Source organism: Simochromis diagramma, unplaced genomic scaffold (genome assembly GCF_900408965.1).
Source record: "Simochromis diagramma unplaced genomic scaffold, fSimDia1.1 OVJJ01000386.1, whole genome shotgun sequence".
In the NCBI taxonomy this organism is placed as follows: domain Eukaryota; kingdom Metazoa; phylum Chordata; class Actinopteri; order Cichliformes; family Cichlidae; genus Simochromis; species Simochromis diagramma.
Genome location: NW_024387210.1, coordinates 234,662 through 260,433, shown reverse-complemented (window position 1 = coordinate 260,433; position 25,772 = coordinate 234,662). Strand labels below are relative to the sequence as shown.

The following is a 25,772-nucleotide window of genomic DNA, read 5'->3' as shown; positions in this document are numbered from 1 at the left end:
TAGAAGTCTCGAAACACAAATCCACAGGTAACCTAGCTTCACGCCCAAACATAAGGAAATAAGGAGAGAAACCTGTAGCTTCATTTGGAGTGCAATTATAAGCATGAACCAAATGAACGACGTGCTGACTCCATTTTTTCTTTCTGTTCGGTTCCAGGGTCCCCAACATGTCCAACAACGTCCTATTAAACCTCTCGGGTTGAGGGTCTCCTTGAGGATGATAGGGCGTCGTTCTTGATTTTTCAACTCCAAGTGAACTCAACACTTCATGGACAAGGCGACTTTCAAAATCTCTGCCCTGATCACTGTGCATCCTCCGTGGCAGTCCGTAATGAACGAAATACTTCTCCAGCAACACCTTTGCAACCGTAGAGGCTCTCTGGTCTTTTGTTGGAAAAGCTTGAGCATAACGAGTGTAGTGATCTGTAATGACCAGAACATTTTCTGTGCTGCTCGAATCAGGCTCTATGGACAAAAAGTCCATACAAACGAGGTCGAACGGTCCCTCACTTTGCAAATGCGACAAAGGTGCAGCTCTCTTGGGTAGAGTCTTTCTTTTTATACACCTCTCACAAGACTTGCAATACTCTTCAATCTCTGACTTCATCCGAGGCCAGTAGAACCGGTTTCTTACCAAGCCGTATGTCTTGTCGAGGCCCAAATGACCTGAGTCATCGTGCAGTGATTTCAGTACAGGGACTCTATACTTTTCTGGTAGTACCAACTGAGAACAGCGGGATTTCCCTGGAGGAGTTACAATGCGATACATCACTCCTTTCTGCATCTTTAACCTGTCCCACTCTCTCAACAGCAAAGAGCAAGTTGGTTGCTTGGTCTTGTCAACTTGGTTACTATTCCCCTTACTCAGAGCTGTCCACACTGGTCCTATGCCGGGGTCTTCCCATTGAGCGGTTGACAACTCAGCAAGACTCACAAAGGGCATATTCTTAACACTCAAAGAAGCCAGATTGCAATAAGCTTGTGGGATAGCTTGTGAAGAAGTGCCAAAAGAGTCAATGGCTCTTCCGGATCGTGGGTTTTTATGTTTCATCACCCCAGACATTTGACACAAGGCTCTCACTCCTGCTGCAGAAACGTCGTCCCACTCGGATTTGGATATCGACCCCGATTGTGGCCGGCGAGAGAGAGCGTCAGCGTCAATGTTTTGGACTCCTGCTCTGTACTTGAGACTAAAGTCATATGTAGACAGGGCAGCAAGCCAACGGTGACCCGTCGCGTCTAGCTTGGCAGACGTCAGCACGTATGTCAGAGGGTTGTTGTCTGTCCTCACCTCGAACTTGGTCCCGTACAGATAGTCATGCAGTCGGTCCACCACCGCCCACTTCAGCGCCAAAAATTCCAATTTATGGGCTGGGTAATTCTTTTCTGAAGAAGTCAAACTCCGACTGACGAAAGCCACAGGTCTCAATCCTTCACCTTGATCCTGGTACAGCACTCCTCCTAGCCCCTCCCGGCTAGCGTCTACATGCAGCACATAAGGTAGCTGAGGATCGGCAAAGGCCAACACAGGAGCTTGGGTAAGTCGTCGCTTCAGCTCCTCGAAGGCTGCCTCACATTCTCCGCTCCATCGACCACCAAAGGGCTCTGCGGGGTTAAGGTATGGACCATCCTGTCTCTCCTTTACTTTCTTCTTTGCAGTTGAAGGGTAACCAGACAACAGTTGGTTCAATGGGTGAGCTACCTTGGAGTAATCTTTCACGAAACGCCGGTAGTACCCACAGAATCCAAGAAACGACCGTAATGCAGTCACAGTGTTGGGTCTTGGCCATGTAGTTACAGCTTCAGTCTTCTTTGGATCAGTAGACACCCCGTCTTGAGATATGATGTGCCCAACGTAAGTCACCGATGGCTGACAAAACTGACATTTATCCAGTGACAGCTTCAGTCCTTCATCCTTTAGACGGTCAAGCACCTTCAGCAACCGAATCTCATGCTCCTCAAGCATGGCTCCAAACACAATGAGATCGTCGAGATAGACCAACACCTCAAGCAAGTTCATGTCTCCAACAGTCTGTTCCATTACCCGCTGAAATGTAGCGGGAGCCCCTGTCACTCCCTGTGGCATTCTTTCAAATTGGAAGAATCCAGCCGGGCAAATGAAAGCTGTCTTTTCCTTGTCGGAGTCTGCCATGGGCACTTGATAGTATCCACTCCGAAGGTCAAGCACACTGAACCACTTGCTTCCACTGAGACATGCCAAAGCATCTTCAATTCTTGGCACCGTGTATTGGTCGGGAGTGGTGCGGCGGTTTAGAGTCCGAAAATCCACACACATCCTTATTTTCCCATTCTTCTTTCTCACGACCACAATGGGTGAGGCATAAGGACTGCGTGACTCTGTAATAACACCAGCAGTTTTTAGCTGCGCTAGATGCTGTCTCAATGCCTCCACGTCCGCAGGCGGCAACCGACGAGACCTCTCCCGAAATGGTTTGTCCTCTGTGGTTTTGATAGTGTGCTGGGTGCTCTTACTGCATCCGACATCAAACTCATGCAGAGAGAAAACTTCACTCCGCTCCATCATTTCTGTCACCAACCTTTCCTTCCACTCCTTAGGAACTGGTGAGTCTCCAAAGTTGAAAGAAGAGGGGCTCAGCTTCCCAGGGAACTCGACTTCAGACTCTTCCCTCCCAGGTAGAGATGACACGACGTCGACTGGAAACAGATGAGCTATTGGTGTCCCTCTGGTCAAGGTAATTTCCCGTGCTGACATGTTTCTAACCAGAACAGTAATTCTTTTGGCCGTCACACCAGTGGAGGTCTGCAACTCTGGTCTCACCAGGAGTCCATCGGGAAACTGTGACTCATTCTCAGGGTCATCAGGTGAGTCTACAAGGATTGTCTGAGTGCTCAGCACTCCATGAAACTTTGGTGCCCCAGCCACTTGGGCGACTCCCCCAGGCCGTATGGTGACAGGTTTGGCTTGAGTGAACCACACCGTTCCCCTCTGGTTACTGTCAGCATCAGGTGGTAACACTGAGATCTCACTGAAAACTTTTCTGAAGACTGGGTGAATGTGCATGGATCTCACAAAGTTTTCTCCTCCCTTTTCCCTGCAGTGGCTAAGCAATCGCCTCACAGTGGGTGTGTTAGTGCCAACAAGCAGGGAAACTTCACCTCTCACAACTGGGTCGGGACATACCAACACAAGTGCATCAATGGTCTCACTCACGCCTACATCTGCTTCCAAAAACTCCAGCCTAAGTGACAAATAGCCATCATAAGGGTACTCGGCGGAACTGAGACCCCATATCGCCAAAGTGTCGATAGACGTCAATGGCAGGTGTGTCAAATATCTGTCGTAAAAGGATCTGTACAGCAAGGTTACTTGAGAACCAGAATCGAGTATGGCTTTAGAGTAGATGCCTTCAATCTGTACCGACACTACAGAGCTAGGGCCCACTAAGCCTGCAGGTACAGTGTCTTTCACTTTTCCCTCTAAAGTGCTGCACTTGGTGGAACGTTTTACAACCACCGGGATGCCAGGCCGTTCCTCTACTGGACCCCGCGGTAGTTTCCCGATTTCTTTGTCAGTTTAATGAGGCGCTTGTTGACTTTGAGTAGGTTTTCTTCACCTTCACATTCTCTCTTAAAATGTCCATCCTCCCCACATCTGTAGCAAAATATTCCAGGTTTGTCCTCTTGATAGCCAGACCTTTGTGGGGTAGCATTTCTTTTATAAGGTGGCTTGGCAGGGACTTCTGGTTGTGAAACCTGGGTGTCTGGATGTGATACAACTGTAGCAGCTTTAAGACTAAGCATCTCAGCTTTCATGACACTTATCTCTTTTTTCAGCTTTGCCACTTCAGGATCAACTTCTTGTTCAGGTGCCGACTTAGAAACAGGAGTTACAGACTGTGACATTACTGGGTTCTTGCTATCATTTCTGCTTTGGAGCATGTCCTCTTCCTCCCTTACTTCTTTTAGCAACTCACTGAAAGAGGGGGGTTCTCGCAGCTTGTGAGTCATACGAAGACGAAGTGCAATCATGTCTTGTTGCAGTGCTCCCCTCACAACCTGCTCCATCCGTAATCGATTCATGTCAGACAGTGCCACGCCTCCTTTTCTGAAAATACAGTGCAGCAGTTTATCCAACCTCAACAAGTAAGTAGACAACTTTTCGCCCACATTTTGGTAGGTATGTCTGAACTTCACCAGAAGATCGGACGCACTCTCAGTTGTTCCAAAAGCCGTCTCCAAAACCTGCATGTAGTCATATGAAGTTGCAGTGGGCTGCTGCACTCTCAAGAACCTTACAATGTCAGCAGCTGGACCTTTCAGACTTTCTACTATCCGCTGTTTCTTTATGTTGTCACTGCACTGCCACTCATCTAGCAGATGTGTTGTCTGTTCTGCCCAGGCATCATACTCTTCCTCCCCATTGGGCGTAGGTTTCACACCAGAGAACATGCGCAGCTTACGATAGCTCTGAGAATCAACAGATGTGGTGTTACATTTATCCACTAAGGAACTGATAGCATGTATCAAAGCCGTGTTCACGTCAAGGGGTGAAGGCTGGAGTAAGCCACCAACGTCAGTAAGAGTTTTACCTTCCGCATTCAGGAATGACATTAGCTTAGATTGAAACTCATCATTTTCTGCAGGTGCAGTGAGCACATGAGCTGGCCATGGACCCGCCTCCCCAGGAAGTCCAACAACATCCGGTACGGTTTGATTTTTTAAGTCAGTTGAAGTCTTGATCAGTACCAACTGTGTCTTAGAAGCTACATCAAGACAACGGTCAGCTATCTCGGATTTTCCAAATACTTTTACCTGACTCAAAGCCGATAGCAGAACTGCATCTGTGACATCGGGGTCCACATCACTCAAAACAACTGCATGTCCATAAGCTAACTGCTTCCTTTTGCACCAAGCTTCAATTTCAACGGCTTCCATTTTTCTTTTTCTTTTCTTTTTTTTTTAGCTCAAACAGTAAGAGATCTCACAATAAATGTAACCACACTTGACAATGAAAATAATTTCCTTAGCAATCTCAAAAAAAATTAGTTCCCTCTCTTTGGTGAATAACGGAAAACCAGGTCAGTCATAACAAAAATTACATACAATCCCGGCTCGAGCCCCCAAAAATGTAACACTTTTACCACCGGCTCGTGTGGCAAGACTCCCCTCTTATGCCTTCGGGAGCAGTCTTGACTCTACTTAAACATTATGTGATAAAAGATACATCTCGAAAAATAAATATCAGTCTAGGGTTCATATGATTCTCGTGTCTACACAGACAAGCGGAGGCTAAGGAAATACACTTAACCGATTAAGGCTAATACATGTGAATACTCAAATGATAAGACACCATGCAATAAACCCAACACAGGATCTCAGGGTTAGAAAATGTATTAAACAATTGCAGGAAATTCACATCCAACCCTTTTTTCTTCATGAAAAAACACATATACAAAACATACAATAAACCCCCGGGGGATAGATTTTAGTATTTTTCCCTTAATCTGTCCAATGTTATTCTTTCCCCAGAGTGCACTCTTAGTCTATTTTTTGTTGTTGGCGCGCTTTAGTTGGAGCTCTTAATAATAACAACAATACCTCCGAGTATCCGTGATGTCTCCACCTCCTCCGATGAATAACTCGCTCGTTGTGGTAGCAACCGTCTCCACTCGCGGCAGCGAGCAACGAATCTCCGGTTCCTTAGATAGCAGCGAATCATCCACGGTTAGCGACTCTCTCCCGAGACACCTCTCAAACTCCGTCTCTCCGCTCCGGCGGAATCTCCGTTAGCCAGGACCGTGGCGTTAGCCTAGCTCCAGCTAGCCAACGTAGCCAAACGTGCCTCGTGCTTAGCCAAGCACAAAAGATACGGGAAGCCCGGCTCAAACGCTCCAAATGATTACCGGGAAGTCCGCAGACGGGTGATATGTTGTTGCCGAGCAACTTTGGTGACATAAGCAGTCCCAAAGTCCATGCTTCGTCTATGCCATTTTAGTAATCCTTCTTTTTCTCCTCTCTTCCTCCCGAGTCTCTTTCCCCCGGAAGTCATCTGCAAGTCATGACCTCTCGTGACGTAGCATACAAGACAAGTTACACCTCCTCTCTTTTAACAGACATTCACATTCCATGAAATTATGTGTTTTAACGTAACTGATTTTTTCACACACTATTTATGCATTTTAATACAAACATTTATATCACATATTTATACCACTCTTAACCTCACCATGAACAATTATTTTCTCTTTAACTTATTCTCATGAAAACAAAATAAATACCACTGATATTTATCAGAGTATTACATGTAGTTTTCAGAATGAACAGAAGAAAAGCCTGATATCTCGGCTGTGCATCTACTTCAGCCTGCTGGCCTTCATCATCACCTTTGTCTCTGGAGTCCAAAACTCCAGCAGACAAATTGACATTGAGGTGCAGACTGACGATCGGACCAATGACCTCCTTGACTCGGATGAACGCATAGAACCAGACCGCGGTTCGTGTACGGCTGTAGCGGCTCTGCTGCACTTCCTCCTGATGGCCACCTTCATGTGGAACAGCGTGAACGGTACTCAGATCCTGATTCAGAAAATACGCCGCAGTCTACCACCTCACTGGACTCTGCTGGGCATGGCTCTGGGATGGGGTAAGACATTTATAAAGTCGGGACTTAAATCTGACAAGCTGTTTATTCTTGAAGACCCTTCAATCTGTCCCAATTAATGAATTATTGTGTTAGGAGTGCCAGCCTTGTTCATGGGCATCACACTGGGGGTGACCTACAGAGTGGACAATCCTCTGAGATACAGACAGGAGGAATTGTGGGTAATCACACAAACCACATTAGTCTACTTTAGACTTACCTGTACTTCAATATGAACAAAAGTCACATTTTTACCAATGTTACAGTGTTGTTGTTGTTGTTGTTGTATGATGCTACTCACAGAGATTCAGTTTGATACAACCAAATTTGTAATTTATTTTTTTTATCTTTACAGACTTTATTATAATTCCTCTTAGTTTTGATTAAAGTTTAGACAAAGTTATTTATTCATATTATTTGTATAATTCTTTTTCATGTCACTGAAGTTGCTGGCTGGCAGCGCTGGATAAGAACAAACACTTCAGCTTTGAGAAACCTTTGTTTTGGGGTTTCCTCCTTCCAGTCGGCCTGATCTTGATCTACAACATCGTCCTGCTGGTTTATGTGTCCATTAAAGCAACCAGGAAGTCCTGCTTCAGGAAGAGTTTCCTTGAATGCTTCACTCTGGCTGTGTTACTGGGTGTGTCCTGGGTTTTTGGGTATCTGGTCCTCGTCACTTCAGGAACAATGAACCTGGTCTTCAGCATTTTGTTCTGCCTCTGCACAACCACACAGGTAAGACTCTACCTTCTGATTTTATAATTTCAACTGAGAGATTAAATCAAAAGGTTCTTCAACGGTTATACAATCAGCTTATCGTATTATTTTATTATTGTTATTTATCACATTAAAAGTTTTTGAGTGATTTATTTTTAACAATACAAAAGCACGGCATTTTTACAGGGGTGTGTACACTTTTTATGTCCACTGAAAGTCTTTGTGTTTTGCTTCAAGGAAAATTTTTGATTTTAATAATCTTCTCAGCAGCATATTAAACACATCAGGTCCCCATAAGGAGAATCATGTGCTAACGGCTGTCTAAATGACTCGGGTAAAGTTTGTAGCATGCGTGCTTGTTGCTTTTGTCTGCTTCCACTTGTCTTTGCACTAGGATGGTGTCAGCGTAAATGTGCAGACATATTCGTTGTGTTCCCACTAGTGCTGTCAGCATTAATCTTGTTAAAATGACATTAACGCCATAATGTGGCAAATCTCCGTTAACGAGTTACCGCGGATCGCCCCGTGCGTGGGGCTGGACACATTAACGAGCTAACCACGCTAACGCACTAGTTCCCACCAATGTAATTGAGCATTGCGTGGCACATCCGACATACTGTTTTACTTTTGTCCATGACTCGCTTACCATCAGGGTCATACGTCACATTAAGACCAAATTACTTCCAAAGGCCAGATCTGAATGAGGGTGGGGGAGGTTCAATTTCGGCTAGTGATGAGGCAGTTGCCATGTTGCAACGAGCTTAACTTCTGTCTGGCTAGCCTGCGCTGCGCTCAGTGGATCTGCGCTCGACAGTGCAGCCTAGGCGGAGTAGTAGTAGCGGAGCGCTCAACACAGACAGCATCGTCAGAAGAAAAGTTGATAAAATAAATAAAAAATGTTGTATTGTTCGATACATATGCGTACCAAACGCACTGTATCGAACGGTTCAATATCGATAGGAGTATCGTTGCACCCCTAATATATATATATATATATATATATATATATATATATATATACTGTGTATATATATGTGTGTGTGTGTGTGTGTGTGTGGCTATATATATATATATATAGCCACACACACACACACACACACACACACATATATATACACAGTATATATACACAGTATATATATATATATATATATATATATATATATATATATATATAAATATTTTCCCTCTCTATGTTTTCAGGGTCTTCAGATTTTTATCATCACAGCCACAACGCCGACCTTCAGAGCCACCATGTCCCGATCAGTGCAGTACCTTTCCTCGGCCAGCATCTCGTTTAACAATGTGAAGTTCCGTCTATGGAAGAACTGGCACAAGAACCACTCGGAGAAATATAGGGAAAAATGAGGTCATAACAAGCAGCTGACCCATTACTTGGGGATGATTTTAAAAGCATCTGTATTCAATTATTTTTAATGTGAACATAAACTAAATAACTGCATCACAGTCAATCAAAAATCAGAGTCATGATCACATCAACAATAAACCTGCAGAAATCTCCTCAAACTCATTCAAATCTGTGGAATAAGCAGAATTAGACTATTTTGTTTGTTTTGTTCATGAACAAGTTTTCCCTGAAATTTTTCTGGGTAGGGACAAAAAGCAGATCTGCTAAAGGAGCTCAAATTCCCAGGATGCACAGAGGATGCTCCAGGATGTTTGGGCTGCTTTGCTGCAGGCAGACTTTCTTTGACCAGACAGAAACCAAACACTAGCGCAGTCACGTGTTCAGGAACAGACTGCAGGTATGAAGACTGGTTTTTATTGTTATTTTATACATCAGCATTGCTCTCCAAGTAGCATCTTGTATCAGTCTGAAGTGATTCATGTTGGTAACAGTGTCTACACTAGCCTTGTAAAAAACTAAAGTGACCCAGGTGGAAAAAAGCAGTGACTATTCCTGCTTCCTGAACTGGCCTGAGATCAGACTCGAGTTCAGCAGGTCCGTTATTTATATGTGTGTGTGTGTGTGTGTGTGTGTGTATGTGTGTGTGTGTGTGTATGTGTGTGTAAATAAATGTGTAAAAACATTCAAAATAATGCTTTTCTGAGCCTGATAAGAACTCCGAACAGATTCAATATAATGGTTGCAAAAGCTGTCAGTTTAGGATGACAGCTGTGTCACTTTAGATCAAATGTTTATAACACTGTGAACTGGTATTTTATGCTTATCTGTGTTGTCTAAATTGTTTTTAATAGTCTTAAGTATCAATAATGTAAAGAAAAAGGAAAAAACAAAACAAAAAGCAAAACAGAATTTGTGGTCTAAATTGCATCTATCTGGTCTGAACTGGTCTTTTAAAGGCAAAAACGGGTTTTAAATGGTCAGTAATATCAGATTGCTTAATGGAGTAATTCACTCTTAGTAAATGATGATTATTTACAAAAAACACAAATTTTATCATCTGTGTCTGGAATAATTGTTAATTATCTGACGATTTGTTGTTTTTAATCTTTTGTCGGCTGCTTTGATTGATGTCATCTTACAGATGGTGGATTTAGTGCATTAAACGACGTCTTATACTGTGTAATCTAAGAAAGCTAATGCAAAAATGCAATTTTTGTTTATATGAGTGTCAACTGAGGAAGTTTCAATGTGATATTAATTCATTAAATTCAATACCTGTTTTCACTGAAATGTGTTGTTGAAATCTCCCAATTCTTTGAATCTTTGGGCTGAAGGAAGGACAATACTCGGTGTATTTATGCTCAATCAACAATCATTTATTTCCATACAATTCAACACTTAAGAGCATAAGGACCATCATGATGGGGAGAGCTGCCTGCAGAGGGTCACAGCAAGTCTCAAAATGGTGACGGGTTGCTCAGCTTTTTATAGTCTCTAGTGGCCCCCACCTAGTCGTAAAAGCCTAAATATTCACATTCTTTCTCTTTTACGGCGCCTAAGTTATGACCTCGGCTCCCTGTCTTTCTGCTCTTCTGAAAGGTGGGGGTATGGAATGTGGTCTGTCTCTTCTATTATCGGCACAAGGTCCTCTGCACACAACATTCTCTTTATGATTCAGCAGTATGAAATGTCAAGACACAGTGTAACACATTCAACAGTGTCTGGTGATACAGGTCAATCCAATAGATCTAATGATTTTCACACTCTTTTAAGTCAGAAGTATACTGCAAACTAAGACTACATACTGATCACACACTCTATGTTAAAGGGTATAATATGATCTACGGCAGTATCATAATTCAACTATTTTGATTACATATATAAGGTAACATATGATAACAGAATAACATCACAGTGTTTAACTGGACATTATGCATTTTTAAGGTTGTATTTTTTTTTCTTAGAACAGGCTTTTGTTGTGCTCTACGTCACCTTCCTCAGACACAGCCACAATAATGTCTGGCTCAAAACAGCCTTTATCCAAACATAACGATTTGCTTAGATTAAAAACCATCTCAAACAAAGGATCACAAAAGTCCCATCACAGGCCTTCAGGGTAGCTTTTATCAACACATACTGTCACATGAAGACAGAAACTCTCACCGATAATAAAAATATCCAAGACCATGAAACCAGAAACACAGGATGGAAAACCTGAAAGCCATCATTAGAAGAACCATCAACAGCAATCGCAAAAGCTAAAGAAAACAAATCAAAACAAGAATCCAAAAATTCAACAAAACAGAAATCAGAAGATTACAAAAATAAAAACAAGAAATCAAAGAAAAATCATTTCAACCAAAACCTGAAGATTAAATTGATCCAAAAAACTGAAAAAAAAAAGAATATCTTCAACTTTCATACCCGTAATATCAGCTCTATGTTCAAACCTCTGCTGCCACACCTCTACTGAGCATGTGCAGAGAAGGCTTCAGCACTCAGCTTGTTTGTGATTGAAGGAAGTGAGAGCTTCCTGTGACTGTCAGGCTGTGGGCTGGGCCGTTGTTGTAATCAGGGCTTATTCTGTTTGAGGCCTTTGGGGGAAAATGTTATTTTAATAACTTTTCACTGATCAAAACATATAAAATATGTTCCTTTTTTAATGGATTTTGCAGCAGTTTGAAAATTTCAGTGATGATCTGAGGGGTTTATTTTTTATTTGTTGGTCTCTTTCTGTGTTTTTGGATCCCACGTGCATTAAATGGACTGTGGTCACATGATATTATTACTGGGGGGGGGGCATTTTTTTTGCCCTTTGTACATTGAGTGGAAAATGATGATTTTATTCATGATGCTTGATGATTTTTTTTTTTTTAATATGATGCCATACTGAGTAACCGTATTGAATTTGAGTATGACTATCCTATAATTTCTGAGGAATATTACAGCACGTAAAGTAGGTGGAAGAGAGGAAGAATGTGTTGAAAGTTTCACATCAACTATCAGGATGTTTTTTAATGATATTTTAAATATAATGTGATTATATTGCATTGACTGTATTGAATTTGAGCATAACTGACCTTAAACTTGTCAGGAATTTTGCTGCGGATTGAGATGAATGAAGATTCACATTGCTAACCAAACTGAAAAGAATAATGAATTAACACTAGGAAAAACAGTTGTCCTTGAGCTTCATTTTTCCTGCAGAAAAGACCTCCAAATCGTTTGTGCGTGCGTGCGTGCGTGCGTGCGTGCATGCATGCGTGCCTGCATGCTTGCGTGTGTGTGAGATGTCCGTGCACGCATGGGTGTGCTCGTGCATTTTTTTTGTGATCAACAACAAAGAAGAAGTGCTACCGTAAAGCTTAGTGCAGAAATGTGTGGAAAATTTATGTGGCGGAAATAAGGCGGCTTGCTTCATCGTGGCTCACAAATGACAGCTCACTTCACGGCGGTAACATATCAAGGCTTGCTTTGCGTTAGCGGGCTGAAGAAATCCTAAAACTGCAGTGAGTTGCAAATTGTTTGTGGGTCTCTGCCTTCAGTGACTAAAAGTAGGTTGTACTGTGTTAAGAACTGACATTTGAAGGATATCCCATTTCTTTGCAATGGAAATACACTGGTGTATGGGAGGGAAATGTAGACTTTTTCTAATAAAATTTCTGTATTTATAGTGATGTTTCATATACTGATAGAGATGATATTTTTTTCCTTTTTTTTAAACAGAAAAACACATTTTTGAAGAAATGTCTCGATGCATTTGGCATACCTGAACACTCTAAAGCGGAAACAGATACTCAGAATAAGGAAGAAAAACCCAACTCAGACTTTTCCGTTTTAACAGTGTTTACTCAGCACTGACCAAAGATTAATCCAGAAATTTGAAGTCCTGACTTCAGTTGTGATTCACTTGTGATTCATCTCCACATCTGAAAGTCTGCGTGCAGTATCCCAAACCTGCGACTACAGTCAGTGCATTGCTGGTACTACACAGAGGACTTTATCTTGTAAAACAACATGAAGTCTGTTCCTCAGAGATGTCCCTGCATTTAGCATTTGGTCCAAATCAAGTTATCAGCTTTGCTGCGGTGCTACAGTTCAGTTTTTGCGAGTGTGTAAGGTAAAAATGTTACTGCTCCACCCCAAAATGGGCCAGGTGAGCCTGTCCCAGCCGTCATGGGGCGAGAGGCAGGGAGGTCACAAGTCTATCGCAGCGAGACAAACAAGCATTTGCACTCATAAGTTAAATGCTTTGATCTTTGAGAGGAAGTGAGAGCACCTGAAGAACCCCAAGCAAACACAGGGAGAACATGCAAACTCCACACAGAAAGGCCAGCCAGATAGAGGATTTTAACTCAGAACCTTACTGTTGTGTAGCAACAGTGCTAACCACTGCACCACCAACAGCATACACGTGGTGTGGGTATGCTTTTCTGCCTCTTATAACCCCAGTGATTTTCCTGTGGTTTGATATCTTGTGTGATCTTGTGATATCATGACTCAAAGCAACTAACCACTCTTGCTAGATTGTATAATGTGAGGACCCGGCCTTTGCGGTCTACGTGGGCCGGGTCCTCAGAAGGTCGGGTAGGCCGGAAGTAAATTGGACGGTCTAGCCTTCAGACTTGCGTCACTGCTGTCTCGGTGGAGTTTAATAAACTCTGCCGTCTGCTCCTTGCTATCTAAAATATAACAGGACACTGGCGTAAATTCTCGACTGTCTCATACTTCTGTTTAATCAGTTTTCTGTTTGACGTTTATTCAGCTGTGTAAAAACCAAGGAGGAACCCACCCGGGGGATTAATAAAGTTTTATTTTATCTAATCTAATAACTTTAATCTCAGCCAAACCGATTTACACATGAACAAATACAACACTGAAAAAAAGACAAACAATAACATTTTTAGGTTATCTAAGTGACTTATATATTACGTTTAACCTGAGTAGCAAAAGTTCGCGGTGATCTGAAAATGATGTGCCGGGAGTTGTGCTGTTCTCGGTGGCTTCAGTGACCCTCGAGCTCTCGGCTTGCTATCGAGCTGGTGGGTAACAGACGTCTCCGAAAACGTCGAAGCACTTTTGCAAATATGTGATATCTTGATAAATCGAGCAGATATTTGAAGTTTACACAGTTACATTCTCGCCTGAAAATATGTTAAAAGTTTATTTTGTGACCCAGAAAGATTAATAAGAGTAATTTTAAAACTTAGTAGTGGCCGCCATTGCCGGAAACTGGAGTTTGGCTGGGCCGCACTATGAATTCTGGGATATGGTGGGCCACGAAGGACACACCCGACCCATCCTTCAAATTCGGGGAAAAGGAGGACGCATTTGTCGGCTGCATTCGGAGGAGTCTACGAATTTGGCCAGCCTTCGGCGCGTCGCTGTGACATAATCGGTCTACAAATGCGTCCTCAGGAGGATGCAGCCCATGAATTTGGACACAGCTAAAATTGTCCGTAGCCTACTGTTGTTGCCACTGTCCTGTTTGAAATGGAATGAGAGAAGCAGGTTATTTTGTCATATGTGCATGTGCCGATATTAAACCCCGGAGCAACATTCAGGTAAAAGTGTAAAAGTGTAAGAATAAAGGATAATGTTGGATCAGTGTTTCAATATTTATATCTTTTATTAGATGTACATGTGGTTTGGTTATTTGCCTTTTGTTTGAAAGTACACTGAGAGAGGACTTTTTTATTAGTGATCTTAATAGTATTTTTTTTCATGTAATTTTTTCATCCAGTTGAATACAATCTATTTGTGTATGATTGTCAGTCCAAAGAGGGAGAGAGGAAAGAGGGGAATGTGAGGAGAAAGTACAAGGTCAGGAAGAACCAGGTAAGAAAACAGACAGGGAACAGTGACAGGCAAAACAGAAACTGTTAAACTGCTTGAGAGAGTTGACCACCAAAAGTGATTTGCCAATCTCAAGGTGAGGCGACATTAAAATAAAAGAAAAAAATCTGCAGAGCCATAGTAGTATCTGCAGTAAAGATCTTTTCATACATTGTATACATTGTACCATAGGCAAAGTTGCCTCCATTTTTATAATTATTTTTATCAATATTTTGTACATTTCAAGGACTCTATTTTTGGAGTGTATTTTTATGTATCTATTGTATTATACATACATATTAAAAGTGAATCTCTGTCCAAAAAATGCACTCAGTTTACTTCTTACTCACTATGATCATCATTCATCATTTTCCCCCAGTAATTAAGGTTAGGATATGTATTTGTTTTCTATTCCAATCCATTCTTCTTTTGCAGCATTTAAATAACCTTTATCAAATTTGATGGTTTTGTTACAGACTTTAAAAAAAGTGTTTTGCTTTTCTTTCACAAATATGGGGACTGTGTTAAAATGTACAAAACAATGATGTCATGTTTTGTGACGAGGACCCAGGCACAGAGAGACTTGATGAATTTAAGAATCTTATGATTTAATAAAGAAATTTGCAGACTTGCACAGAGATGGTAAAATTCTAATGACTGATAACGGAAACGAAGACAACAGACGATGAGGACAGGGAGGAACAGGGGTTTAAATGCACCAAGGAGACAGTCAGACAGAACTTGGGACAACTGGAGACATTTAAGGATGCAGGGACTCACAGAGACAGGGAAGAAGTCTCGTCGTGACGAGTAAAGTTTATCTTGCCTGGCTGGGCAGCTCTCTGGGTGCTCAGCACCCCCAAAGCTCTGATCTTAGAATCGCCCCTGATTGCAGTTCAGTGGAGCTAAAAGCAGTTCTGGCAAAGTTTGGAAGAACATAAAGAGCATCCACGGTATGTGTTGGATCATGTTGTATAATACAGCAGACCAAAATTAACACCGATGAAAAAGCAGAACAGCAGAGTAAACCTTTTTTGGTCTGAGATTAAATTTTCTTTCTTTTTTTTACACTCAGCTCTCTACACTTTAGCGAAGCTCTCAATCTACCGGTCGATCTACGTCCCTACCCTCATCTATGGTCACGAGCTGTGGCTAGTGACCGAAAGAACAAGATTGCGCATGCAAGCAGCGGAAAATGGGCTTCCTCCGAAGGGTGGTTGGCGTCTCACTTAGAGATAGGGTGAGAAGTTCGGCCATTCGGGAGGGGCTCAGAATAGAGCCGCTGCTCCTCCACATCAAAAGGAGCCAGTTGAGGTGGTTCGGGCATCTGACAAGGATGCTTCCTGGGGGCCTCCTGGGTGAGGTTTTCCGGGCATGTCCCACCGGGAGGAGGCCCCAGGGCAGACCCAGGACACTCTCGGCAAGCCTGGGAACGCCTTGGTGTTCCCCTGGACAAGCTGGAAGAGGTGGCTGGGGAGAGGGAGGTCTGGGCTTCTCTGCTTGGGCTGCTGCCCCCGTGACCCCGCCCCGGATAAGCGGAAAAAAATGGATGGATGGATGGATTAAATATTATTGGATAATTTTCGTATTGGTATATCATTACTCTATAATATTATAACTCTGTAATATCGAGCATGCTCAATAATCCAGGTAAGGAAATTCCAAAAGGTTGATTCTGCTCATCTGGACGTGGTGTTTTCAGTGCAAGAAACGTTTTGTCACTCATCCAAGTGACTTCTTCAGTCTCAGCTGACTGCAGGTTTCCATAATCTTATAAACAGTACATTTGCACAATGACTGAAACTAGCACAGCTGATGAAAAATGGGCTATGAGGTCAGTTGCTTAATTATTAATATGCAAGCTGTCATGACCATTGATCAATGGCCATTAATCAGTGGCTATGAGTACCATTCACAGAGAGTTGGGAATGGCTGCAATCACAGCATTGTAAGATGGTGAAAGATGTAACGTTGGGCCCCCTCCTTGATTCAGAGATGGTTTTTCCCTTTTCACGTAAATGATCTCCTTGACTCCGCGCTCAAACCAGCGTTCCTCCCTGTCCAGGATGTGTACATCCTCATCATTGAAACAGTGTCCACTGGCCTGTAGGTGTAAATAGACTGTGGAGCCCTGGCCTGATGAGTTAGCACAACACAGAAGAGTTAACTCATCAGGCCAGCACTCCGCGGTCTATTTACACCTGCTAGCCAGACGCTAAAGGGGGACTTAAAAAATTCCAGAACTGTTCAGCCTCCTCTCTACACCACTATGAATGTGATAGTTATAGCCTCCTCTTTCCCTTTCTTTGTGTACATGTGAGTTTAAATGGCAGTCAAACTTCCTAGTGGGTTAGCCTGGAGGTATGTCTTCCTCGCGTGTGCCAAGTGGCAGGTGGACACATCTGTTTCACATCCACTCATCACCTCCTGGAGCACAAGAGCCAGTTCTCCACTCACCTGTTGCCAAACTGTTACAACTGATACTGTGGTAACAAGTCTAGTTCAGTTGATTACTCTTTGTGAAATAATTTCATACCTGCTTTGTATTTTTTGTTTGTTTGTTTTTCCATCTGCTTACATTCATCCATTACTACAGCTTGCTGATCCTAGTTTCTGGAAGAAGCCCTTCCTGTGGAAAACCTAAATGTTACTTAGGCTGCCACTGCCCTGTCAATCACAGACTCTCAGATTCTGACTCTCTGTCTACTTTATCTATGTATGAAAGCTCTCAGCACAGAGAACAGTGCCACATGATTCACATACCAGTAGTACCAGCTTATTCTTGCCTGTTCCAGAAAGGAGTAATAGTGTCCACACTGGTGCTTGAGCTCGTAGCTAAACATGTGCAACATTTTGATCCAGATAGCTGAGATCAAGGCCCTGAAGATTACTTCAGTGAACTACCACAATTTAGTGGAGTTGCCACATGCATCCAAAGAATGAAAGTTAAAGTTGGTCATAAAACCTGTTTGAATGCACTTTACAACTGTAAGTATCAGACCTGACAAGTGTGGGCTCCACCAGGCACTAAAAGAAAAATCCTATTGTCCTGCTGATAAGACCACATCAGTGGTTGCAGCACTCAGTTAAAACTCTGCATTCTTCTGCTGAAGTAAATCATTAATAAATAGACAATGCAACCAACAGGAAATATAAAATAAAAAAAATATCAGATAAAAAAAAAAAGAAACCATAAACTTTGGCATTGGAAAGATGCCTGCAGCAGTTAAATGAACCTCTGAACGGCTTTGATGTTCATTATTATTTTATCGGTGGCTCCTGTTGAAGCACTGGAACTGGGTGTTTTCACACAGACTCCCAAAGCAACAGGATCTTTAAAACCTTTAACAAACTGGACTGTGACGACTCAGGAAACCTGATCTGCAGCTGCTCATCATCATGGACGGCTGGGTTTGGTGTGTTTTCACTCTGGGTAACAATAACTGAGCTTCTCAGTTTCTGACATTTATTATAACTATCAATATTTCGTAATAGTTGTTATGACTGATGGGGTATTGTCATCATCCCACTGGGTTGGCCGGCAGGCGAGTTTGTGAACATTACAACTTGAGAAATATGTCACCTAGGATTTTCAAATTGATACAATAGGTGGATCTGGTGGCTGCCACACCTCTACTGAGCATGTGCAGAGAAAGTTTCAGGACTCAGCTTGTTTGTGATTGGAGGAAGTGAGAGCTTCCTGTGACCGTCAGGCTGTGGGCTGGGCCTTCGTTGTAATCAGAGGTGATTCTGAGGCCTTTGGGGGAAAATGTCATTTTAATAACTTTTCACTGATCCAAACATATAAAATATCTTCCTTTGTATTTAATTTTGCAACAGTTAGAAGATTTCAGTGATGATATGAGAGGTTTCATTTGTATTTGTTGGCTTTTATTTTCATTTTTTAATAAAGAAATCTTTATTGAAATTATTTTTGTCGACAGTGTTGCTACCTCGAGCCGTGTCACCAGAAAGTATGAAAACATTTTCATGAAATCATCTTCAGGTCATTTCAATCCATCATCACTGTCACGCTGCTCAGTGTTCTGTTGATTTTCAGGTTGTGTGTTTGTTTTCCTCCTGCTCTGCTCCGTGTGCGTTTTTCTTTGTTTGTTGCGAATTACCATCAATGAAAACTGAGTTTGGACCCGCCATAGAGCCTAGCCTCGACAATCTCAGCCTTGGTCTTAAATCACACTGAAATCATGTCAGCAGAGTTTCTGTTGGGCTCAAATTTAAACATTTTTGAATGGTGAGCCTCACCAGCACATAAAACAGCAAATGCCACTGAAAAACAGTCTAAAGGCTTCGAGAGTTTGCCCTTTAAAACTGATCCTCAACATCATCTAAATGTCTTTGTTTTCTTCTTTTTCTTCTTCTTCTTCTTCTTCTTATTATTATTATCATTGTTGTTGTTGTTATTATTGTTATTATTATTATTAAATGTGTGGTTGACTTGTATCTATTAATCCTTTGCATGTGTATTTATTTAGTATTTATTATGAATATAAAGGTACAACGGTTGAAATTATATGAGCTGGGTTTTCTGATAAATTGGCTCCTTATAGTGGACATAAGTGGGAACTACAAGCTACAGTCGTATTTAAAAATGGCAAAAACACAATAAATTTTTTTCTAGCTCTTTAAAACTCAATATTGTCACTATAACTTATTCTATTGTTCTTTTACTGCTCTCATTTTTCACTTTTCCTTATTTTACATTGACCACGTTTGTGTTATTGTTTTGATAGTTGCGTCAGCGTTGAGTCAAAGGTTGTGTACGTCATCACACCGCGCTGCAGGCACGCTTTGCCGGTGCGGATCTGGTGCTGTTCTGTGTGGACTTTGCGTGTGTTTAGGGTAAAATGTCGGTGTTTCACGACGAAGTGGAGATCGAGGACTTTGAATACGACGAGGATACGGAGACGTATTACTTCCCGTGTCCCTGCGGAGACCGCTTCGCCATCACCAAAGTAAGTTCAGCTCAGGGCTAACAGCTACAAACCAAACTTCAGTTTGAAATCTCCTGTTTTTACATCTTCATATAGTGGGTGATTTACACGGAGGACATAACAGAGTTTCCCACTCCCTTCATTGATACAGTCTTCTTCTGGATTCGGCAGGGATTTATTGATGGCACGTTGATATATGTCCGTTTTTAAAAAAAAAAAAAAAGTATTTCAACCTTCCTTTCGGATTTGCCGCAGAGGTGGGACGTAAAATCTCTCATTATTTGACTGAAGTTTGGTTTGGTGTTAAGATAAACTTTTATTAGTCCCACACGTGGGAAATGTGTTTGGTCACGACAAAAAAAGTGGACAGTACAAAGTTAAGAGCAGCAAAAATTAAGAAAAACACAAGAATAGAAAATAATAAACCAGCACCATACTTTATTCTCAGCAGTGAAACTACGTCAGTGAACGGAACCAAACTCCATTTAAAAGTCTTCAAATTTAAGAGAGTAAAAACGTTCAAACAAATCAAAGCCTACTGAGTAATTATCAGTCATTTCTTGTGACATCATGAAACTTTGTTTTACATGGTTTAAGGTAGAAAAGACGATATTTTAAGTAGTTTTTTTTTTCTGAAATAGTAGAAACTTGTAGCTGAAGTGAACTTTAGCTCTCTTAAATTCAGGAACAAGATGACAGTTCACCATATCAAGACTTCCTTCATGTTAGCAGGCTGAAGAAATCCTAAAACTGCAGTGAGTTGCAGCTTATTTGTGGGTCTCTGCCTTCAGTGACTAAGAGTTGGCTCTTCTGTGTTGAGATCTGACATTTGAAGGATATTTAATTTCTTTGCAGGTAGAATACACGGGTGTACAGGAGGGAAATTTAGACTTTTTCTAATGGAGTTTGGGTGTTTTTAGTGATATGTCATATACTGATGGAGATGATCTTCTTTTTCTTTTCTTTTTGAAACATTAAAACAAAGAAACATAGTTTGGAAGAAATGCATGTATGGATGCATCTGGCATACCTGAACGCTCTAAAACTGAAACAGATACTCAGAATAAGCAAGAAGAAACTCAGACTTTATCAGTTTTGATAGTGTTTGCCTGCTCAGCACCATCCAAAGGTTCATCCAGGAAAGTCCGACTTCATGACGAGTTCTTTCTTTGTAATTCACGAAGCATCCCAAACTTGCGACTGCAGTCAGGTCTTGCAGTTTTTACACTGTCCCTACACTTTGTCTCTCTGAACTCTGTTCAATTCCTCAGACCTTGCGGCTTTGCTGCGGTGCTCTCAGGGGAGAGTTTATTCTTACAGGCAGCATTTGTGTTGGGTGGCCTGTGGTACTTTTAATCCTGCAATTGTTTGATCAGGTAATGCGTTTTCTCCAAAGGGTGGCTGGCCTTTCCCTCAGAGATGGGGTGAGAAGGCCAGTCAGTTTGAGGGTGTCAGGTAAAGATGTTACTCCTGCACATTAAAAGGAGGCAGCTGAGGTGTTAAGATCACGACCTACTGGGAGAACCCAGAACTACTGGAGATAGCTGAGAGAGGGCTGCTGCCCCCATGACCCAGCCCCAGAAAAGCGACAGAAAACGAATGGCAACATGTCGTAGATGGAGAAGAGTGACCGTACAATCTTGATGATTTCTTTTATGTGACAGGTGCACAGATTTCAGATCAGCCTGGCTACAGTGCTGAAGAGAAACCTAGGGTTGTTCTTATTTTCTTCAATCAGTGATGAATAGTAAGATGTTCTGGCTTTGCGGAGGGCTTTCTTATAAAGCAACAAACTATTTCTCCAGGCTAAATGATGATCTTTTAAAATTGTGACATGCCATTTCCTCTCCAGCCTATGAGTTATCTGCTTTAGGCTACGTGTTTGAGAGTTATACCACAGAGTCAAGTACTTCGGGTTTGAGGCCTTATGTTTCACAGTAGCTACAGTATCCGGAGTCGTACATAGTGAGGAGGTAAAATTATTAACAATGGCCTGTATTTGTATAGCACTTTTCTAGTCCCTAAGGACCCCAAAGCACTTTACACAACCTGTCATCCACCCATTCACACACACATTCACACACTGGTGATGGTAAGCTACATTGTAGCCACAGCCACCCTGGGGTGCACTGACAGAGGCGAGGCTGCCGGACACTGGCGCCACCGGGCCCTCTGACCACCACCAGTAGGCAACGGGTGAAATGTCTTGCCACTTCGAGCTCTGTTGGAGTAGCATTCAGATAGCTGCTCTGCTCTGTGCTGGTACAGGGCATTGAAGATGATAACAGTGGGTGGATTATATTCTTAAACTTAGTTACAGCGCTTTCAGAAAGACATCTACTGTGATAAAGTCTACTCTCCACTGCTGTTTAATCAATTATTGTAAATGTAATCAGGAAATGATCAGACAGGAGAGGGTTTTCAGGAAACACTGTTAAATGTTCAGTTTCTATGCCATATGTTAAAACAAGATCTAGAGTGTGATTAAAGTGGTGGGTGGGTTCTTTTACATTTTGAGAGAAGCCAATTGAGTCTAATAACAGATTAAATGCCATGTTGAGGCTGTCATTCTTAGCATCTACATGGATGTTAAAATCACCCACAATAATTATTTTATCTGAGCTGAGAACTAAATCAGATAAAAAGTTTAAGAAATCAGAGAGAAACTCTGTGTAAGGCCCAGGTGGACGATATATGATAACAAGTAAGACTGGGTTTCTGAGTTTTACAGCTGGGGTGGACGAGGCTAAGCATCAGGCTTTCAAATGAATTAAAAGTCTGTCTTGGTCTTTCATTAATTAATAGGCTGGTGTGAAAAATTGCTGCCACACCGCCCCCTCGGCCTGTGCTTCGAGATTTCTGGTAGTTAGAATGACTCGGGGGTGTTGATTCATCTAAACTAACATAATCATCCTGCTGCAACCAGGTTTCTGTAAGGCAGAGTAAATCGATTTGTTGATCAATTATTAAGTCATGTACTAACAGAGACTTGGAGGAGAGAGACCTAATATTTAATAATCCACATTTCACTGTTTTACTCTTTGGTTCAGATGTGGATACTGTATTGTTCCTTCTTTGTGATTTTTTTTTTTTATGTTTAAGGTGTTTGTTGCTGGTTTCTTGTTTGTTTTTCATTTGTTTGGGAGCTGACACAGTCTCTATTGAGATGGGGTTTTTTGGAGGTAACAGGAGGAGAGAAGCTGCAGTCTGCAACTTTTTATTAATACATTAATACATTTGGCCAGAATTCTCAAAATGACAGCTTCTCCATCCAAAGTGGGATGGATGTCATCTCTCCTAACAAGACCAGGTTTACTTCAGAGAGTTTCCCAGTTATCTATGAAGCCCACATTGTTTTTTGGACACCACTCCGATAGCAATTTAAGGACAACATGCGGCTAAACATGTCACTCGTGGACTGATTGGGGAAGAGAGAGGAATAAACCACAAAAACATTCAAACCTTGACAGAAACCTGAAGATTTTATTTGTTTTTATTTTGAAGGAGGACCTGGAGAACGGGGAGGAGGTGGCGACATGTCCGAGCTGCTCGCTCATCGTTAAAGTCATCTACGATAAGGTATCTGTGACTTCCTCTTATCAGTTCATCCATAAAGGGCTCAACGATCAGTTATTTAAAAAGTTTCTTGTAAAGTGACGAAAAGCAGCAAATTCTCACTTTAGAGAAGCTGGAAATCACTTTGTTTTATTTAAAGTACCTTCAGTGTTTATTTGATCTAAAATGTTTCCTGTGATAACACCAGAATTTCTCATTATTTGATCAGGACAGTTTTATATCGATCAGTTAAAACTTTCAAATAAAAAAAACATGATAGAAAAGAAAAGATGCAACGCAGCATCACAAAAACCTCTGAAAAGTACTTTTACATTACTTTTTTGTGTTGGGGACATTAAACCATCATGCTTTTATTCTGCAAATCATTGGTGAATTGTTCATGTAAATTATTGATTTTTTAAAAAAAAAAGTACAACTTTAAATTTAAGACAGATGGATAGTACGGGGCGTCGCTACCTGTCAATGAATGACAGGCTTTTTTGTATGTGTGTGTTTCAGGATCTTTTCCAGGTTGGAGAAATCATCGAAGCGCCGTCACACGCCAAACTGGAGGTTGTTCAATCCTGAACCCTCTCCCCTTTGACCTCACAGAGACCCCGGTTTAACCATTTCCCGTCTCGACGCTGTGTTCAGGTGGTGCTGGGAAACGCCAGACTTTCACTGCCTCCTGTATTTCCTCCAGATGTATCTTGAATGAAATCACACTTGATCCAGATGAACTCTTTCAGAAGCGGCGTTCATGTGTTTGATGGACTTCCTGCGGAGGATGAGCGTGGAGTCGAGCCATTTGCTGTGAACAGATGAAGGTTGCGCTTTAAAAAAAAACAAAGCGTTGGTTCCTGCCTCAACCTCGCCACTCTTAATGCACATTCAGTCTTTCACTTTAAAGCTCAGGAGGACGAAGGAAGCTTCATTTTAGGACTGGCAGGTTTCTTTAGAGCTTTTATTTTGTAGTTTTGAGATATTTTAATATATATTTATATAAAACCTCCACATACAGAGAACCCAGACACCCTCTATAGGACAAACTGTGTGATGACACAATTACTGAATCAGTAATGTTTCAATCGATCAGCTGACGTGTGCTGATTGGCTCCATGGCATCTCCGTGGGATTAATAAAGTTTTTACTTAAACTTTTTGTTTGTTTGTGGATAATATGACCTTTGAACACAGAATTAAAAAGTCTTTGTTAGCACAATAAAGTTTCACTCTGCAGTCGACATCTCTGAAAACTTTCAGAGAAAAAGCATGTGTGCGTCTTCCATAAAGCCCCGCCCCCCTCCGTTAGGTGAGAGTTTGATTCAAAGCAACATTCAAATTTTCAAACTCCAGATTTTTTTAATGATCATGAAAATTATTCTTGAGTCTTTTCTTATTACATCTGTGATAGGATGGTCTGACTTTTTTTTTTTTTTAAAGACAATATAAAAGTAAATTAATATTAATTATATTGATATTTCAGTTATTGATTTCATCAATATAATTTGATTTCAGTAAGCTTGGTGATTGTCGGTTAATGATTGAGGTGACTGGTTAGTAAAGATCCTGGTGGAAAGTGTGACTGCATGATCAGAGAGTCAAACATCTTCTCGTCTGGAGACTGAGTTGCTCTTTTCATAGCAGGAAGCTGTTTCAGCATCAGTAGACACCGTTTTTACTCTTCACACCCTTTACAATCAAAATGCTTTTAGATAGTTGAATACAATACACAATCCAGCAGAGGGCAGCAACACTTAAGCGCTCTCTCTCCCTAACATGAGCAGAGGATCCCTAACATCCAGCTGCTCCTAATACATCTAAGTGCTCTGTTTTATTTACATAACCCAGCATTCAGTGAAGTTCTCTGAAGGTTGTGATGCTCAAAACGAGACTGTGTGAGACACTGAAACGTTTGTGTTGGAATTGCATCGAGGTTTCTGAGATAATCTCACAACTATCTCCATCGGCACTCTAATCTGTAGTGAGAGTTGTTAACAAATAGGTCACCTGTAAAAATGGATGCAGGTTATTTCACATTTTTATTCTTGTCTCCAAAGTTTTCTTGGAAGTTTCTGGCTACATGAAATGCCAATACCAGCTCACACAGGTTAGAGTGAGCATGAAGTCATTTAATACAGCAAATAATATTTTCTGTTGAAAGTAGCAAAAAGAAATAAGGGACAGGATTTAGAGCTGAACTTTTCTGCCCATTTTATTTTTTATTGACGTGTTTTTACAGCACAAGGCTATACTCTGTCTGCTGATATGAGTCAGCGTAGCTCACCCAGCAGCCTGTTTCTCTCTTGTCTAAAATCATGAAAGAGTAGGCCAACATTTGTTTAAGTGCACTTTGAATCTCCATGTTTAAATGGATAGCCTGTACTGGTCTTCACAATCCACAGCAACGATAACAGCAAGACACTGGGTATTTTCTTTTATACATGTTCTGTCCTTGCTTCTAAGAAATAGAAGCGATAGTATTAAAAAATGAAATCAGTAATTTAAGGCCCAGTCTGAATTACTGTGGTCTGTCCGGCATGGGAATCCTGACGCCATATCTGCTGAGGAGTATGGGATGTCAAACGCTAGCAATTATTTTTGGAGTTACTGTATTAAACGCAAGAGGCTCAGACAGTTTGATGTATTTACCTTTTCTAACAGGAAACATGCCTACATTGTTCTGATAGTTTTTTATTTTGCAAATAAAGTTTTATCTCTGA

The 25,772-nt window shown here is 41.5% G+C and overlaps 2 protein-coding genes across 3 annotated transcripts in view; both read left to right on the top strand.

The window, feature by feature from the left end:
* LOC120746469 (adhesion G-protein coupled receptor G7-like) overlaps window positions 1–9,980 on the top strand; it is an 18,387-nt gene extending 8,407 nt beyond the window's left edge. The window contains exons 11-14 of the mRNA XM_040051881.1: window positions 6,291–6,625; window positions 6,719–6,800; window positions 7,069–7,357; window positions 8,543–9,980. Of these exons, the coding sequence (XP_039907815.1) occupies window positions 6,291–6,625; window positions 6,719–6,800; window positions 7,069–7,357; window positions 8,543–8,707 (871 nt within the window). The 3' untranslated portion in view covers window positions 8,708–9,980. The remainder of the gene's footprint in view (window positions 1–6,290; window positions 6,626–6,718; window positions 6,801–7,068; window positions 7,358–8,542) is intronic.
* On the top strand, window positions 1,020–25,772 carry dph3 (diphthamide biosynthesis 3). Of its 2 annotated transcripts, XM_040051864.1 has the most exons (4): window positions 1,020–1,032; window positions 19,346–19,516; window positions 23,000–23,074; window positions 23,570–25,772. In XM_040051864.1, exons 2-4 carry the CDS (start codon window positions 19,409–19,411, stop codon window positions 23,636–23,638), a joined length of 252 nt encoding a protein of 83 aa, XP_039907798.1. In that variant the 5' UTR covers window positions 1,020–1,032; window positions 19,346–19,408; the 3' UTR covers window positions 23,639–25,772. The 2 variants fall into 2 exon arrangements, with proteins under 2 accessions (XP_039907798.1, XP_039907797.1); XM_040051863.1 differs by lacking the exon at window positions 1,020–1,032 and having other exon boundaries at window positions 19,305–19,516.